The 19,317-nt window shown below is 43.5% G+C and overlaps 2 protein-coding genes across 3 annotated transcripts in view; both read left to right on the forward strand.

Moving 5' to 3' along the window:
• The window catches only part of LOC134573014 (gastrula zinc finger protein XlCGF26.1-like), a 430,963-nt gene that overhangs the window by 342,251 nt on the left and 69,395 nt on the right, over positions 1-19,317 (forward strand). The window lies entirely within an intron of this gene.
• Positions 769-8,821, forward strand: LOC134573096 (gastrula zinc finger protein XlCGF71.1-like). The gene is made up of 2 exons (XM_063432560.1): positions 769-783; positions 7,684-8,821. The coding sequence occupies exon 2, from the start codon at positions 7,749-7,751 to the stop codon at positions 8,373-8,375; it is 627 nt and encodes a 208-aa protein (XP_063288630.1). The 5' UTR covers positions 769-783; positions 7,684-7,748; the 3' UTR covers positions 8,376-8,821.

Here is a 19,317-nt window from a genome sequence, read left to right on the forward strand (position 1 = left end):
TATCACTTTAAAATACATACAGACACATTTTATACATAAAACACAGACATGTAACATATCCCCAGATAGCTCAGGTCTGGGTGCACATTATTAGGTGAATGGCACCCAGATCACACAAATACATTTTAATTGCCATGGAGCCAAAGTCTTTAATTACACTAATATGCTCCATGGCAGGCTATCTGGGTTACTACAGTTCACATAAAACAAACTACCGAATTTCCCTGCATTCACCAAATTCATACGAATGAGAACCAGGGGCTGGAGGTTCAGCGGTGCCTGCACGGAAAAGTGTCCGATTTTGGTGCATGAAAGCCGGGCAGAAAAGTGCTGGCTGCCCGGGGAGCTCCAGAACAGCGCCACCGAGCGGCTGCTAAGTGTAACAGCGGCCACACAGTTAACAGGCAATTCACCGCAGCTTCAGGGAGGTAAATTGGCAGCACACTCCAGCTTCTGGGTGGCCAATTAACAACGCCGGCCGGCTTCCCACGGCTCTGGGGAGGTTGGTGAACGGCTGTTTGTTCGGTAGATGAAATCTACCGAACTGCTGTGCAGAAAGGGAGAAATAAATCCTTCTGCACAGTAAAATTAACCCTTTAGCTGCCGGTCCATAGTCCAGAGGCAGCAGGCGGGCAACCAGGCTCCTCCAATACAATGTGGCGAGATTGGTTTCGTCACAGACGCCTTTGGTTATATCAGTGATTGAGCGAGGGGAAGAGCCGTATGTGAGGAATCCTCTGCAGGATAGTCTTTTGAATACTGGCCCAGGTTAGTAATTAACATGTAGGTGGTGTTGTGCTCTATTTTAGGTCAGGGATCTTGTGGCTTCTTTTTTCTAGGTTTGTTCAACTTCTTGACCTCAGCAGGGGAACTGGATTATTGGGAATCTCTGCATACAGCGCAGTGTGATAAGAAGTTGCAATGTTTAGTTACTCATTATGCCTCAGACAGACTGTTTTGCCTTGTTCGCAGCTTAAAAGGATACACCGGTCATATGATTTATTGCAGCTGCTGTAATTTGCAAATATACACTATAGTCCCTAAAACAACATGGCTTAATAAAGCATCTTTTGTATGTAGATCATGCTCCTGCACGATCTACTCCCCTGGCTGTGACTCATTCAGCATGTGTGAAAAAAATGGTTTCATTTTCAATCGGATGTAACTTACTTTAAAAAGTTTTTATCTCCTGCTCTGTACTTTAATTACTTAGAGGAGGATCCTGCAGGATTTACCAAGCTATTGCCATCGAAGAATAAATAATTCCAAATGAAACATAATTTGCAATAAAGGAAGTGTAAACATTCGATGACTCTTTACAGGAAGTGTCTAGGAAGGCTGTGCAAGTCACATGCAGGGAGGTGTGACTAGGGCTGCATAAACAAAGCGATTTAACTTCTAAATAGCAGCACATTGAGCAGTAAGTCTGCAGAGGCATGATCTGTTCGTCAAAACTTCTTCAGAAAGCTAAAAATGTCTTGGTGACTATAGTGTCCCTTTAATTAGTTTGTTTTACCACCCCCTACTCTGTGACATCATAGATTATAACTTTGCCCTTTATTGGGCAGGATCTTGTACAGAACATACACAGTGCAGATGCCAAGTGACTATGGGAGTTACAGTCCACATTTTAAGAAAGTGCCTCACAACACTTGCCCTAAATTCCCTAACTTACAGCTAAACATAACTGTGCCGCTGCTAATCACAGACAACACTTGCCCCTAGCACTAACTTTAGGGGCTACATTTACAAGAGCAGAAGCACAGTCAGTATGAAATGCTGTGTGCTATAACTGGAATTAGAGCAACAGTGTTATTAAATCCTTGTATATGGATAGACCACAGGACTCTTTGGGGAGCTAATCTATCTCCAAGTACTCTCTGTCTTTGGTTTTCAGAGTGTATGGAACTGAGATTAATAATGTATAAAAAAGAGGTTGGTCTCTAGGTGCTGGCGAGAGCCTGGTTTTGTTGGGGTCAGAACCCAGAGACTCTTGGCATCATAACCACTGCACTAAGCTGTACTGGATTTCTTGCATAGAATCGGCTTACTAGTATCTACAAAAGCCAATTCCTACGCCTGAAAAGAAACTGCTCTCCAATAAAAAAAAAAAATTATGATGAACCCGAGACAAATTACCGAAACAAATCATATATGTCACAGATAAAAACTATGATAAAGAAAATACTCTATAACATTGTAGAAGAAACTAGAATACATAGACACATAGAATGTGACGGCAGATAAGAACCATTCGCCCATCTAGTCTGCCCAATTTTCTAAATACTTTCATTAGTCCCTGGCCTTATCTTATAGTTAGGATAGCCTTATGCCTATCCCACGCATGCTTAAACTCCTTTATTGTGTTAACCTCTACCACTTCAGCTGGGAGGCTATTCCATGCATCCACTACCCTCTCAGTAAAGTAATACTTCCTGATATTATTTTTAAACCTTTGCCCTTCTGATTTAAGACTACACTGCGTGCAGAATTATTAGGCAAATGAGTATTTTGACCACATCATCCTCTTTATGCATGTTGTCTTACTCCAAGCTGTATAGGCTCGAAAGCCTACTACCAATTAAGCATATTAGGTGATGTTCATCTCTGTAATGAGAAGGGGTGTGGTCTAATGACATCAACACCCTATATCAGGTGTGCATAATTATTAGGCAACCTCCTTTCCTTTGGCAAAATTGGTCAAAAGAAGGACTTGACAGGCTCAGAAGAGTTAAAAATAGTGAGATATCTTGCAGAGGGATGCAGCACTCTTAAAATTGCAAAGCTTCTGAAGCGTGATCATCGAACAATCAAGCGTTTCATTCAAAATAGTCAACAGGGTCGCAAGAAGCGTGTGGAGAAACCAAGGCGCAAAATAACTGCCCATGAACTGAGAAAAGTCAAGCGTGCAGCTGCCAAGATGCCACTTGCCACCAGTTTGGCCATATTTCAGAGCTGCAACATCACTGGAGTGCCCGAAAGCACAAGGTGTGCAATACTCAGAGACATGGCCAAGGTAAGAAAGGCTGAAAGACGACCACCACTGAACAAGACACACAAGCTGAAACGTCAAGACTGGGCCAAGAAATATCTCAAGACTGATTTTTCTAAGGTTTTATGGACTGATGAAATGAGAGTGAGTCTTGATGGGCCAGATGGATGGATTGGTAAAGGGCAGAGAGCTCAAGTCCGACTCAGGCGTCAGCAAGGTGGAGGTGGAGTACTGGTTTGGGCTGGTATCATCAAAGATGAGCTTGTGGGGCCTTTTCGGGTTGAGGATGGAGTCAAGCTCAACTCCCAGTTTCTGGAAGACACCTTCTTCAAGCAGTGGTACAGGAAGAAGTCTGCATCCTTCAAGAAAAACATGATTTTCATGCAGGACAATGCTCCATCACACGCGTCCAAGTACTCCACAGCGTGGCTGGCAAGAAAGGGTATAAAAGAAGAAAATCTAATGACATGGCCTCCTTGTTCACCTGATCTGAACCCCATTGAGAACCTGTGGTCCATCATCAAATGTGAGATTTACAAGGAGGGAAAACAGTACACCTCTCTGAACAGTGTCTGGGAGGCTGTGGTTGCTGCTGCACGCAATGTTGATGGTGAACAGATCAAAACACTGACAGAATCCATGGATGGCAGGCTTTTGAGTGTCCTTGCAAAGAAAGGTGGCTATATTGGTCACTGATTTGTTTTTGTTATGTTTTTGAATGTCAGAAATGTATATTTGTGAATGTTGAGATGTTATATTGGTTTCACTGGTAAAAATAAATAATTGAAATGGGTATATATTTGTTTTTTGTTAAGTTGCCTAATAATTATGCACAGTAATAGTCACCTGCACACACAGATATCCCCCTAAAATAGCTATAACTAAAAACAAACTAAAAACTACTTCCAAAAATATTTAGCTTTGATATTAATGAGTTTTTTGGTTCATTGAGAACATGGTTGTTGTTCAATAATAAAATTAATCCTCAAAAATACAACTTGCCTAATAATTCTGCACTCCCTGTATGTCCTATTGGTGTGGTAGTTTTTCTTATTTTAAAAATAGTCTCCTCCTTTACTGTGTTGATTCATTTTATGTATTTAAATGTTTCTATCATATCCCCCCTGTCTCGTCTTTCCTCCAAGCTATACATGTTAAGATCCTTTAACCTTTCCTTGTAAGTTTTATCCTGCAATCCATGAACCAGTTTAGTAGCCCTTCTCTTAACTCTCTCTAAAGTATCAATATCCTTCTGAAGATACGGTCTCCCGTAATGTGTACAATACTCCAAGTGAGGTCTCACCAGTGTTCTGTACAATGGCATGAGTGTTGTGCCTAATCATTAAATTCATGAAGCACCAATATCCAAAAAGTAATAATCAATACCTAATGAGGTTTATAGCGATATTGGCGGGCACACAACCCAGTTCGGATAGAGTATATTGAGTTATAGGAAAGAGAAATCACACAAAGACCAAGTTGAATATAAGAATTCACACTACACTTTATTATCCACAAAGGGATCTAAGCAAAGTAAGCTTTACTCTCATTTAAGTAGTTGCATGCATTTACTTCAAACAGCTTAGTATCTAGATATATCAGCTTAAGTATACATCACCATTAGAGAAGCTTGGTTGTCTCCTTGCCACACATGACTGGGGAGAACTCAGGCAGTCACTCTGAGAGATCCTCTCTTCTGGGAACAGCAGAAACCAGTAACATGCGTCCGCATTACAGGTGGGTAGTTCTCCAAGTGAGCGCAAGATTCTCTTAGTCTTATATACCTGTCTTCAAGGACAGACAGTAGTTCCTTATCAGTGCAGCCCAGCAAAAGACCTTGATACAAGCAGCTGGATGGACCTGGCAGTTGGCCAGACTGTTCAGGACCACCAGAACTTATGCCAAGTCTTGTGCGGTTAATTATCGCTTATCTACAAGCTTTCTTTGTACTGTTCTAGAGATGGCAACATAAGTTTTTGTTGGCAACATAAGTTTCTCAAACTGCTGAAATGCTGTGTCAGCTTATAGTGCTGTGTCAGCTTAGTAAACAGGTGTAGTGCTGTGTCAGCTCTTAATAGCTGTGGCATAAGGCCTTCAAGCCTGCATCTAGTAATTGTGGCCTTCAAGCCTGCATCTAGTAATACGTGCTATGTGTGCTTATATGCTTACCGGTGTCATCTTAACTATCTATAAATGTTTTAGTTGCTCAATAGTGATCAATCAATCATACTTAATTAATATGAAATATTATTATCACACATGAGCACTTCCCTCTTTCTACTGCTAATACCTCTCCCTATACAACCAAGCATTCTGCTAGCATTTCCTGCTGCTCTATTACATTGCCTGCCTACCTTTAAGTCATCAGAAATAATCACCCCTAAATCACTTTCCTCAGATGTTGAGGTTAGGACTCTATCAAATATTCTGTACTCTGCCCTTGGGTTTTTACATCCAAGATGCATTATCTTGCACCTATCCACATTAAATGTCAGTTGCCACAACTCTGATCATTTTTCTAGTTTACCTAAATCATTTGCCATTTGGCTTATCCCTCATGGAACATCAACCCTGTTACATATCTTCGTATCATCAGCAAAAATACAAACCTTACCATCAAGACCTTCTGCAATATCCGTAATAAAAACATTAAAGAGAATGGGTCCAAGTTCAGATCCCTGAGGTACTCCACTGGTGACAAGCACATGCTTCGAATATACTCCATTGACTACAACCCTCCGTTGCCTGTCACTCAGCCACTGCCTTACCCATTCAACAATATTGGAATCCAAACTTAAAGATTGCAGTTTATTGATAAGCCTTCTATGTGCAACAGTGTCAAAAGCCTTACTGAAATCTAGGTAAGCAATGTCTGCTGCTCCACCCTGATCTATTATTTGGTTACCCAATCAAAAAAAGCAATACGATTAGTTTGGCATGATCTCCCTGAAGTAAATCCATGTTGTCTCTGATCTTGAAATCCAGATTTCAAGGGTTTTTAACCATTTATTCACCGCAAGGGTGGGGGGCACAAGGGAGGGAAGAGGCAGAGGGATTTTAGTGCCAGGAATACAGCTGACAAGTTTCTGAAGCTGTGTCATTAAGGGATTCAACTTGCAGTTATATGTTGGTTTAACCCTTTCCTTTCAAGTACTGAAAATGTTTGAAAAAATATTAGCATAATATATATTTGAAATATGTGATGCATAGCTAGCACAAAGATATATAATAGCAATTTTGTGTGTATTTTGAAGTACAAACCTAAAAGGGACAATATAGTCACCTGAACAACTTTAGCTTAATGAAGCAGTTTTGGTGTATAGAACATGCCCCTGCAGCCTCACTGCTCAATCCTCTGCCATTTAGGAGTTAAATCCCTTTGTTTATGAACCCTAGTCACACCTCCCTGCATGTGACTTGCACGGCCTTCCATAAACACTTCCTGTAAAGAGAGCCCTATTTAGGCTTTCTTTATTGCAAGTTCTGTTTAATTAAGATTTTCTTATCCCCTGCTATGTTAATAGCTTGCTAGACCCTGCAAGAACCTCCTGTATGTGATTAAAGTTCAATTTAGAGATTGAGATACAATTATTTAAGGTAAATTACATCTGTTTGAAAGTGAAACCAGTTTTTTTTTCATGCAGGCTCTGTCAATCATAGCCAGGGGAGGTGTGGCTAGGGCTGCATAAACAGAAACAAAGTGATTTAACTCCTAAATGGCAGAGAATTGAGCAGTGAAATTGCAGGGGAATGATCTATACACTAAAACGGCTTTATTTAGCTAAAGTAATTTAGGTGACTATAGTGTTCCTTTAACATTTTACAAATGTATACATTCCTCCCTTCCCCATTTATTCATTCATTCTTTTATAGAGATAATGGAGAAGTGAAATGCTATAAACAAGAAACAGTATCTCTTTTATCTTCCAATATTTCAGTGTCTGAAAAATTTGTAAAAAAGGTGAAAATACAGTTTTTTTTATAGAAAATACATACTAAAGGCAAAATAGAAACGTATTAACCCCTTAGTGCATGCGCAATAGGTCTCCCCCACCAGATGACGGCGGGGGAGGAGTGTGGGCGGACCCTGAACCAGCGCCGAGGGACATCGCCGCTGGATACAGGTGAGTCACTGAAGGGGTTTTAACCCCTTCAGCAACTTGGGATGAGGGGGTGGGAGGGAGAGGGGACCTGCAGTGCCAGGAAAACGGTTTGTTTTCCTGGCACTTGAGTGTCCCTTTAAGTATAAATGTAGGTGTGCTTTTTGTAAAGGACTTTTTTTGCAAAGTAAATGCATGTAAAAGTGCATATAATTAAAGCTCACAAGATATTTGTAAGGTCTTTCTCAATCACCATGTCTCTTCATAGTCACATTTCTGATCTGATATTGGCTATACCTCACTGATGATACCTTACAAGGTGGAAATGATCGTCTGGAGTTGCCGTATCTCTTTTGCAGAGGGAACTTGCTGACATTTCGGATATGGACTGCCCATATGGGTGGAACCAGTCTGATATGTTCTCTCTGTGATTGCACAACTTGAGCTAAAACCAGCTTGAGATCTGAGTGGGGACCCACCGAAGGCCAGGCTAATTGAGCTGTTGTCCGTTCTCACCTCTCTTGCTACTTGTTTTTCTCTCCGTAATTTACAGGAGCCACTTTTCTTTAACTACTGCTACATTCCTTTCAGGTTGTTCAGTCAGCAGAAGTTATCTTGAAGGACATGACAAGAACAGAAGTACACTAGGCAAGACTATGAATGAATCTTTTTATAAAAGGACCAAAGACTTCACCTCTCAAAAATCAAGGACTCCCTCTGCATCATATATGTCTACAAATGAGATAGCAAATAAAAACACAAAACCTTTCTCATGTTCTGAATGTGGAAAATGTTTTCCTTATAACTCATATCTTGTGAAACATCAGAGAATTCACACTGGAGAAAAACCTTTCTCATGTTCTGAATGTGGGAAATGTTTTCTCTGTAAAACAGATCTGGCGATACATCAGAGAACTCACACGGGAGAAAAACCTTTCGCATGTCCTGAATGTGGGAAATGTTTTGTTGCTAAATCAGAACTTGTGAAACATCATAGAAGTCACACAGGAGAGAAACCTTTCATATGTTCTGAATGTGGGAAATGTTTTAGAATCTCTCTATATCTTCTTTTGCACAAGAGAACTCACACAGGAGAGAAACCGTTCTCATGTTCTGAATGTGGGAAATGTTTTGTCTCTAAAGCAAAGTGTGTTGCACATTGGCGACTTCACACAGGAGAAAAACCATTTTCATGTTCTGAATGTGGGAAATGTTTTGTTTCTAAAGAACAGTGTTGCACATGGGCGAACTCACACAGGAGAAAAAACATTCTCATGTTCTGAATGTGGGAAATGTTATTACACTAAATCACATCTTGTGGCACATAAAAAGACTCACACAGGAGAAAAAACATTCTCATGTTCTGAATGTGGAAAATGTTTTGTTGAGAACTCAAACCTTGTTGTTCATAGGAGGACTCACACAGGAGAAAAACCTTTCTCATGTTCTGAATGTGGGAAATGTTTTGTCACTAAACCAGTTCTTGGGAGACATCGGAGAACTCACATATAGAAAAGCATTTTTAATGTTCTGAATGCGTGAAATGTTTTGTTGTAATATCACATCTTCTGAAACATCATAGAATTCACACAGGAAAAAAACCTTTCTGAATGTGGGAAATGTTTTGTCTGTAATTTAAATCTTGTTGTTCATAAGTGGATTTACACAGATGAAAAATCATTCTCATGTTCCGAATGTGGGAAATATTTTCACAAGCAATCACATCATATTGGCTGAGAACTCACACAAAAGACACATTTTGTGATGTTCTAAATGTGAGAATTGTAATAATCAATGCTAAGGTTTTATGAGGCATTGATGGATTAACATGGGAGTAGAACATTTTGTGTTGAGCATGTGAGACATCCCTAAGCTGTAATTCAAATTCTATTTACGTATTATTGACACTGTAAATAGTAAATATCACTATTTTTACATTTACATATGATATACTTGGTATTGGTACTTATCCTTTATAGTGTATCAGTTTTATAAATGGTTTTATTATACACTTGTTATAAAATAAAATAAAAATTCTTGGTAAATGAATAGTGTTCAGAAACCTAATTTTTAGGTTTTTTTTTTCTTCTTCATTTTATCACAGTAATTCTTAAACCCATTAAGGACACATGACAGAATTATTTCATCGTGGATGTGGTATTTCACAAGCAGGGACTTTTTCCGTGCTGGTAACAGGCAAATTCTAGCTATAACTTGATATCGGGGGCTCCTCTTGTCAGCTAGGGACAGAATCAGTGGCCCCACACTGAACGATAAGCTATATGCAGCACTCAATGTTTACTAACTAAACAACTAAATTTTAATTGCATGTAAATAAAACTCTAGCATAATTCCATAATGTTTGAATGAAATTGAAGATTATGCTAGCGCTAGTGTACCTATAATCTTAATTTTAATAATGACAGGAGGCGAGTATTTTGCATTAACTCTCTTTACTAACTCCAAATAGCAGTAAAGAAAAGGAGTGAAAACATTAACCAATCAAAAAATAGTAGGAGGTATAGTATTCACAGTGATGAGGCTCCTCCCCCTCTTTCCAAGCGACATCAAAGACACATAAAATATTCAAAGAAACGGAGAAAAGTCTTGAAACATGCACCAACGGGTGACTTTCCAAAGTGCGAAGTCCTAGAAGTTAGAGGATGGTCCAAACGTGTAACAACGGGTGACATTCCCAAATACGAATTCCTGGCAGTTGAAGGAAGGTCCAAACATGTCCATCCTGAACGTAAGCTGTAACGTCTTGAAGTTATGCTGGAAAAGAGCGTGAAGAAGGTTAGGAACCGGTCTGGTAACTGGTTGCAGTGATGTAATAAACCCAACACAGATTCCACTAACAATTTTTTAAAACTAGTCTAAGTATGACGGTGATTAGAAAACAAAGCTGTATCTAAACAAGGTACAAATCTGATTAAGATAGCTGAGTAAGGAGACAGAGCAAAAGGAAGGAATATACAGAGTATAGGTATACTTACATGAGATCACATCCTTCAGAGTATAGGTATACTTACATAGGATCTCCTTCCTCGAGGGTGTGGAGGGTGGGAAAATACTCGCCTCCTGTCATTATTAAAATTAAGATTATAGGTACACTAGCGCTAGCATAATCTTCAATTTTACCACATGACAGGAGGCTTCATATTTTGCATTTTTAACGCTGAAACAGGAGAGACGTGGTTGCCCCCGGGTTCGGGCGGAAATAGAAGGTCCGAAAAGTTGATTCTCGTGACCAATCTGCGGCTCGTAGGATGTCTGCCAGGGACGCGCCTGCGGTGAAGGCTGATGAGGCCGCCGCACCCCGGACGGAGTGGGCTCCGAAGGTCTCCTCTATGCCCGCCAGAGATAGAATCCATCTTACCCACCTGGCCAAGGTGGTGGTAGAGACTGGTACGTGAGGTCTAACGTAGGATACCAAGAGTTGGCCCGAAGGTGAGACCCGCAATCGGGATGTGACTTCCACGTATCGATGCAGGGTGGACACCACGCAGAGAAGCGGCTCTGTAGGGAAAAAAGGGTAGAAGACCGATGTGGAATCGGATTTCGTACGGCGTGAAATTTGGAAGGTAACTCCCTCTGGGGAGACCGAAAAGGCATCGATGTCGAATGCTCGTACGTCCGAGACTCTGCGGAATGAGACCAAACAAAGTAGAAGTGTCAGTTTAGCTGATAGCTGTCGGAGCGAAAGTCTGTTGTTGTCCGGCCAGTCCCTAATGAATTGTAGAACGATCTCGACATCCCATAGTCGGGAGTATTTAGGTTTTGGAGGCCTCTGTAGTCTGATGCCTCTGAGAAGACGGCATACCAGTGGGTCTTTTCCAACGGGGATCCCCTGGGTCGGAACGTGGGCTGCCGAAATAGCGGATCGTATGACGTTGAGGGATCGATAAGATCGGCCCGTGGAGAAGAGGTGCGAGAGGAAATTCAAAATGGCTGTTATAGGTGCCGTAAAGGGATCGAAATTCCGTTCACTGCACCAAGTAGACCAGGAGTTCCATGCTGATAGGTAACATCGTCTGGTTCCTGGTGCCCATGAGTCCCAGAGGAGGTCTCGAGACGTTTGCGATAAGTCTTCGGCTTGCCAGGCTCCCCTGAAAGTGTCCAAGCCATCAGCGTGAGACGGCCTTCCAGGATGAGCGGGTGTTGGTTCCCTTTGGGATCCGTAAGGAGTGTCGGGTAGGACGGTATGAGGAGAGGATCCTTGTAGGCTGCTGCCAGAAGATCCGGAAACCATGGTTGGCCCGGCCATAGGGGTGAGATGAGGATCAGGGACCCGCGTTGGGTCTTCAGGTATTGCATCGTCCTCGCCACCATGGCGAATGGGGGAAAGGCATATGCCCCCGTGGGTGGCCAGGGTTGTAGAAACGCATCTACTGCCTTGCTCCCTGGATCTGGGAGCCAGCTGAAGTACTCGTCTGTCTGCCTGTTGTTGCGTGAAGCAAAGAGGTCTAGGTGGAGGGGACCCCTCCTGGCCGAAAGACGTTGGAAGATCGCTGGGTCCAGTCTCCAGTCGCTGTTGTCCCGCCAGTGGCGTGAGAACCAGTCCGCTGTCAGGTTCGTGTCTCCCGGGAGGTATTCTGCCACCAGGGAGATTCTCCGGGGTAGGCAAAATTCGAAGATGTCCTTCGTGATTTTTGATAGGAGCCTGGATCGTGCTCCTCCCAGGCGATTGATGTAGCGGACCGCTGAGACGTTGTCCATCCGGAGGAGGATGCAGCAGTCCGTGCGGTCTTTTGCCAAGCTGCGGATCGCAAACGACCCAGCCAGGAGTTCTAAGCAGTTTATGTGGAGGTTGGTTTCTCGTGAAGTCCAAGTGCCTCCTGTCGATCCGCCCTCGCCTGTGGCGCCCCAGCCCCAAAGGCTGGCGTCTGATTCCAGAATGATGTCGGGAGAATTCCCGAAGATGGCTCGGCCGTTCCAAGCCTCCATGCTGTCCAACCACCATCCGAGTTCTTCCTTGATTTCTTCCGTTACCGGAATGTTCTGGTCGTAGGAAGGGTTCTGGCGAAGAAAGGAGGCCTTGAGATGTTGCATCGCCCTGTAGTGTAGTGGGCCTGGGAAGATCGCCTGAATCGAAGCGGACAGTAGGCCCACTATCCGAGCTAGGGTGCGGAGGGGAATGGTGTGGCAGCGGATGACCGCCACTGTGTGGGGAAACGTGCGCTGCCTCGGCTACGAGGTCCTCTGCCTCGGTCTGCTCCTCGGGTATAGGAGAATGGAGGTCTGGAGCCCACTTCTGAGTAGAAGGGCTGTGGTCTGTATGACCGGGGGCCAGAAGGCCAGAATCGGCTGGCTGCGCGGCCCCTGTAGCGGCCAGCCCGTCCAAAAACACCCCGACTGGGGTAACCTCTGAAGACTCGCTTCATGGATGTCTGAGCCTTATTCAGGGACGTAAAAATATTGACATGCTTGTTCAGCTCTTTTAAGAAGGGTTCCCCAAATAGTTTGCCCTGTGCCAACGGTCCCAGTTCTTTGGTGCCCAATTCCACCAGTTTTCCGTCAATACGGAGTAAAGCTGCCTTGCGCCTCTCAGAGGAGAGTGCTACGTTGGTATTGCCAACGAAACAGAAGCACCTTTGTGCCCATTCTCTGATGTCATGTGCCCATTCTTTGACCATGCTAGAGTCAAATTGATCGGCCCTAGTGAAAGCATCGTCTGCTAGGTATAGTATGCGGGAGAGCGGGCCGATGGCGTCCAGCAGTTTGTCTTGGACCCCGTGGAATCCCTTCTCCACGCCCCGTCGGGGGTCTCGGCCACCTCGGGACATAAAGGTGTTCATCACCTGGTCAAACTCCGGGGTTTGAGTAACATGGTCGGGAAGTGAGGGACGTGGGCATTCCGAGCGTAGACGGTTGCGCACCGTTTTATCCAGTGGTTTGCGAAGCCAGCGGTGCATAAATTGGGAGAGGTGGTCGGGGGGTGTCCAGTCCCCGGAGCGTGGGTGGCGGATATTGCGAGGGTCAAAAAGACGTTGCCCTGTGGGGTCTAGGATGGCCTCGTCTTCCTGGGTAGGAGCGAGGTCGTCTGGTAGCTGACTGTGATCTAGGAAGGTGCCTCGTAAGAGGCCCGTATGGGAGCCGGAGTCCGAGTCCCAATTGTCATCTTGCGGATCAGAGTCCGCGGCCTGCCACTCGTCTAGTACGGCCATAGAATGTGAGTGTTCTTCCCCCTCATCCGAGGAGTAGTGGGCAGGTGTGGGTGGGGCTGGTCTATGGCGTTTGGGTGCTTTACCCTTAGCTGGAGTATCGCCCGCTTTCTCACCTTTCCAGTGGCGTTTGGCGGGGCGAGGGTCTGCCAGTACGTGTGACTCTGAGGCCTCAGAGTCCTCGTCTTGAGGTAGCGTGAGCGTGGCCTTTTTGGGTTTGTCGGTAGATGCCGACATGACTCTGGACAGTGCTTTCTCCATAGAGGTGGAGATGGCTTCTGCAATCATGGACTGGAAGTCCGCAGGTGTTTGAGATGTTTCCATAGTGGTTATGGTGTTGGCACAGGGTAGATGGGCTAGGGGTCAGTAGATATAATATGCACTCAAAAGAGTAATAAGATCGGTAGTAACACCCCAGCAGGGTGTGATGTAGTGTAGGTACAAGTACCAATACTCGAAACCCCAGCAGGGTAAATTGGGTTTTCTTGCTGGGCCGCACCCAGAAATATATGTATAATAACTGAGAGGATGGCACGAAATCCACCTTAAAATGACATCAATATGGGGTTGGGATGCCCCTGTAGCATATACATATATGTAGGTGGCACGAAATCCACCTGATGGCAGCAGTGCATTAAGGGCTTCACCCTGTTGTAATAGATGGTGGCACAAAATCCACCCGGTCAGTGAGTAGGAATAGGAATAATAATAACAGTGGACTCACCACTGAGGAAGGGCCAGCAGCCTCTTTATCCTACAGAAAACGTCTGTGACCCCTGCTTGAACAACAAAGGAGAGCTGAAGAAAGGATATCGACTACTGGATGAGCTCTGCAGGCCGACACTGCGGAGATCGAGGAACTCCCAAAATGGCGGCCGTGAATCTCGCGAGACGCGAGATCCAAGATGGCCGCCGGAACAAAAACCGGGAGAGAAGTTTCCCGGCGTGTCGGCGAACAGAATGCGGCTGGTGAGCCGCGAGGGAGTGCTAGGGAACAGGGTGAGCGTTACCCTGAGGGAGAAACAAGCTGGGGAGACAGCGAAAAACGAGGAATGAAAAACGGAGGTATCCTGAGGGGAAAGTCTAACACATATACACATATAAACGTAAATAACGAAAATAAACTTAAAATGAAAGGGGAAAAAACCCCCAGGATAGAAGGGAGAAGATTCCCAGAAGAAAACAGAATAAGGAAATCGAAAATTAGCATATAACATAGAGAATACAATCTAAATAAAAGGGAAGAGCCTGAAACTCTGACCTGTCTGCTGATGGAGCAGTAAAGAAAGAGGGGGAGGAGCCTCATCACTGTGAATACTATACCTCCTACTATTTTTTGATTGGTTAATGTTTTCACTCCTTTTCTTTACTGCTATTTGGAGTTAGTAAAGAGAGTTAATGCAAAATATGAAGCCTCCTGTCATGTGGTAAAATTAGTGCAAAATGAATGTACAATAAAGGAGCTACCACAGCAACTTGACACCTTATGACTATTTGCCTGAGCATCTTCAGTGTAAGTCTGCAGTGATAGTAAGAACCATAAAAATCTGTGGCTGAGCACATACACACCCCTGGTGCCAGTATGTCTGGTTGTGAGCAAATGCTCAAGTCCCTATATGTATAATGTATAGGAGAGGAGTTCCTTCAATCTAAGGAAAAAACTAGACTCTGTGGTGTAAAGTCCCAGAGGTCAGAGGAACACTCTTGAATGTTAGCAGGAACTTGGAACGTGTGAGATAAAGGTGGGAGTAGCACTGTAGCGGAGTGCTAGTTTAACATAGACTTTCTCCGCTGGTATTTCAAGAGTTGCTCAGGATCAAGTACATTATCACAGGAAGAACAGCATAAGCAGTAAATAAAATAATCCACGAATATCCCATCACCTTTCCCAATAACTGGACGACACACAGTATCAGGAGCAGAACTGATGTTTAATGACACATACTCTGCTTTAATGCAATTCTCCCATGGAAGGGAGACACCCACAGAAAATTAGGCATTCTCCAATCACTGACTGGTTACATCCCACACATCACCTCCCCTTAGCCTGAGAGATTAACTGTACATTTGAAACATAACTTTTTACCTGTTTTCTAGATGTACCCCAAGAATATGACACACCCATAAATTATCTGGGTGAGCAACATACTCAAAAATCACCCAGATCGGTTCAGGGGTTCAGGAATTTCTTGGAGGTCTTCGTTTTACCGACCGCACACAAGGTAGTAGCCAAAATGAGTTCCATAGGTTTTGGCCTTGCAGTCGGTCTCCGTTCATGCGGTGAAAACCACGAAATAAATCAATATAAATGGGCTCTGCCTGGGTTCGTATGATTCCCCTCGTTCGTGTGCCGTTTGTCTGTTTTCTCACAAACAGGTGGAAGTATGGAGGTCTCTGCGGTAGGGAACAACCGATTATCGGTTTTACCGATATTATCCTCCAATATTCTGTATTTTCGGCAATATCAGTATCGGCCAATAAAGATATCGATATTGCTATATACATTACAGGACCGCTGGTCCAGTGGGGGCCGGCAGCAAGCACTTACTTACCTCCCAGCAGCTCCCTTCAGCTCCCTGTGTAAATCTTGCGAGTCCTGCAAGATTTACACAGGGAGCTGCAGGAGCTGCTGGAAAGGTAAGTAAGCGCTTGCTGCCGGCCCCACTGCACATCCATGCCACCTGACCACCAGGGACTGTCATAGCCCCCTGTTACAAACTGCCATTTGTAACTGGCCCTTTAAATGACAAATTGCCCTGCATCCCTGGGTTGTGGAGAAGCCTATTTGCCAGCCTCCTTCCTCATGACTATGGCCCCTGGGAGATTGTGCCCCTGAAAAACTTATGGACTTTTATTGGGTGTGTATGGCCCTTTAAAAACCATCTGGGGACGTATTGTGACTTTGTTGAACAATGCCCCTTTAAGACGGTGTCCCCAAACCTTTAATACACTGTGTTCCTGGCTTTCTCCCACTTGGTTCAGTAAATGGGGCTTACTGAACCAAGTACCCCACAGGCGGACCACCCAGAAGTGGAAGTGTGCAGGCAATTTACCTACCAGGCTGTAAGGTTACTGCAGGTTAATTGCCGACCGCTGGGTGGCCGCAGTTCGTGCAAACGAACACGTGGCGGCGGCCATCTTTGTTCATTCGAACGAGGTCAGCGGTGTGTGCAGCCAAATTCATGGAACTAATATCGGCTACACATTTCCATGAACAGCGCTGACCCTTACCTTCTCCCATACTGAATTTTCAGCTGCAGAGACTAAGTCCCGTTCGAAGATTCGAACGCACGTTCAAATGGGACTTAGTCGTTTTTCTGCATAAAATTGACCGGCCGCACAGCCCAAATCTATGGAACTGTTTTGGGCATGAAAATGTGCTTGCGGTCGGTCATAAAGGACTTCCGTCTAACTTTTGATCTACTGGATGGATTTGGCTGATTTTTGAGAGTGTTTATGTTTAAAGTGTGCTGATTAATAATATGTATATTTTATGGATATATGGTTTTAAAGTTACAGTGTATGTGTAAAAACTGTATTTTTCCTGCTTGTGATAATTATGTTAACCCATTGTGTAACATAATTATATCACAGGCAGAGGGGAGGATTTTGTGTGTAATTACTGGGAGTGTTTTCTGTAATGTACGAGTGTGATTGGTTGTTTTGTAACGCCCTGTGGGTGGTCCTATCTAAGGGAAACCTGCATAAAAGCAGGTTCCTTTGGTGCCAATAAACAGAGTTCTTCTTGACCCTCAACACGTAGTCTTGTCTCGTGCTTGGAGGGTACAACTATATTCACACTGGGGATTGCTATGCGCTGCATATTCCCTTGAGCTTTAATCCTGTTACGCTCTCCTTGAAGGAGAGGTCTTTCCCCACACGGTCCTGAATGCTGGAGGTTCATACAGGGTGGAAGGAAGACGGCATGGCTCCAGTTAAGCTACGGCAGTTGTCGAGTCTGCGGTGGTTGTGGTGTCGTCTGCAGTGCTTGGAGTCCTCAGGAAGCGCTAGGAGCATCCGTCAACTGAAGGTGTCCGTTACACCCCTCTCCAGGTAACAAGCAGGGAGGGGGGCCAAAAAATAAAAATAAAAATATATAAACATTAAAAATTAAAATAAAAAAATGCTTTTCTCCCCTGCATTTTACACAAATCACATCCCTTCAGGAACACATCCACACACTCTGCATTATATACACACACTACACACTCTGTATATAATGCAGAGTGTGTAGTGTGTGTATATAATGCAGAGTGTGTAGTGTGGGTATAATGCACACACTACACACTCTGCATTATATACACACATGCTGCATTATATACAAACACACTACATTATATACACACACTACACACTGTATTCATTATATGCACACACTATACAAACAAACACACTATACAAACACTGCATTCACTTTACGCACACTGCATTCACTATACACACTACATTCATTATACACACACTACATTCACTATACATGCTGCATTCACTATATACACACTACACACACTGCGTTCGCTATACACACACTACACACTGCACTCACTTTACGCACACTACACACACACTGCATTCACTATACACACACTACACAAACACACTCACTCTGCATTCATTATATACACACTACACAAACAGTCACAGCAATAACTATACACACTACACAAACAGTCACTGCATTAACTATACACACTACACAAACACACCCTGCATTCATTATATACACACTACACAAATGCACACAGCTCCCCTGTCTAAACACACTGCATCCACTGCATGTGGCATGTATATTTTGTGCATTTACCTTTAGAAATAGTTTATTTTTTCAAAATGGTAAATGCACAAAATATTGGCAAGTTATCGGCTATCGGCCTGAAAGTTCACAGATTATCGGTATCGGCTCTAAAAAAATCAATATCGGTCGATCCCTACTCTGCGGTGTTCGTGTGGTCGAGTGTCCGATTTGGGTTCCAGACAGTCGACGACCAAACACCGCTGGTGCGTTTGTATGGCAAGATGGCCGCCGCCACGTGTTCGTATGCCGAACAGCGCCCACCCAGGAAATACATATTGTGTTCGTGTGGTTATCAATCAGGAAAGTGTCAATAACGATGGGGAGGTCAATTGGAGCCACGTTCCTCTCCGGGGTGGCCTGGTTGTTCGGTAGTTTGTTCTTTTGTCGAACGGAGGTAGTTAACATGTTTGCAATGGGGTTTCTACCAAACAACCAGACGAATGCTTCAGCAGCTAACTTGTTACTTCTTTGCTTAAAAGTAACGAACTGTTGGAAATTGAACATAATACTGCAACAATCAAAGCTATGGACAGCCAAAATTAAGGATGGTGGTTAGTAGCCAAACACAATCCGCTACAAGCACCTTTCAGGAATTCTCAGAAGTTGATGCATGTAAATTGAGAAAGAGTTCTCCACAACATGCAACACACTAATGTATTTCACCATAAAGGCTCAATGGTGAAACACATTTGTTTTTATTTATTTATTTATTTATTTATTATATCACTTTTACTATTACATTTTTATTTTCTCAGATATTTGCTCTAATAAATTAGTATTTTAAAAATTCTTATCCCTGGAGCTACCCTGACTTTTTCTTTGGAATCTGAAAATCTATCTCTTTGGTGGGGGATATACCATCTGAGCCCTGTGGACTGAGCAAAACCTTAAGTTTGCTCCACAGCAGTGAGTACCCTACCCATTCTATACTTTTATTATTATTTAGTCACAACAGTAAGCACTATATTTTTGTTTTTACCTCATTCTTCACAAGATACTCTACTGGTAAATAAGATCGCTAAGTGGGGCCTATATGCTGTTTTCTGTGAGCCGGTGGGAGGCTCTATAATGAATTTCTTCATTTTTATTCTTCCTCAATATCAAAATATATTACACTATGTTTGGTTTGGTTTTCTGTTAATTTCACATACCCCTCAAAGCACTTACTGCTGGGTCAAAAGAGCATTACGCCAGATATCCCTAAGCGAGAATTGTACCACCCAAGCTCATGAAAGTAGAGCTAACTTGAGCTGTACATACTGTAGG

This window comes from Pelobates fuscus, chromosome 1 (genome assembly GCF_036172605.1).
Source record: "Pelobates fuscus isolate aPelFus1 chromosome 1, aPelFus1.pri, whole genome shotgun sequence".
NCBI classification, from domain to species: Eukaryota; Metazoa; Chordata; class Amphibia; order Anura; family Pelobatidae; genus Pelobates; species Pelobates fuscus.

Coding starts and splice junctions, on each gene's coding strand:
- LOC134573096 (XM_063432560.1), top strand. CDS start 7,749: ATGAATGAATCTTTTTATAAAAGGACCAAAGACTTCACCTCTCAAAAA.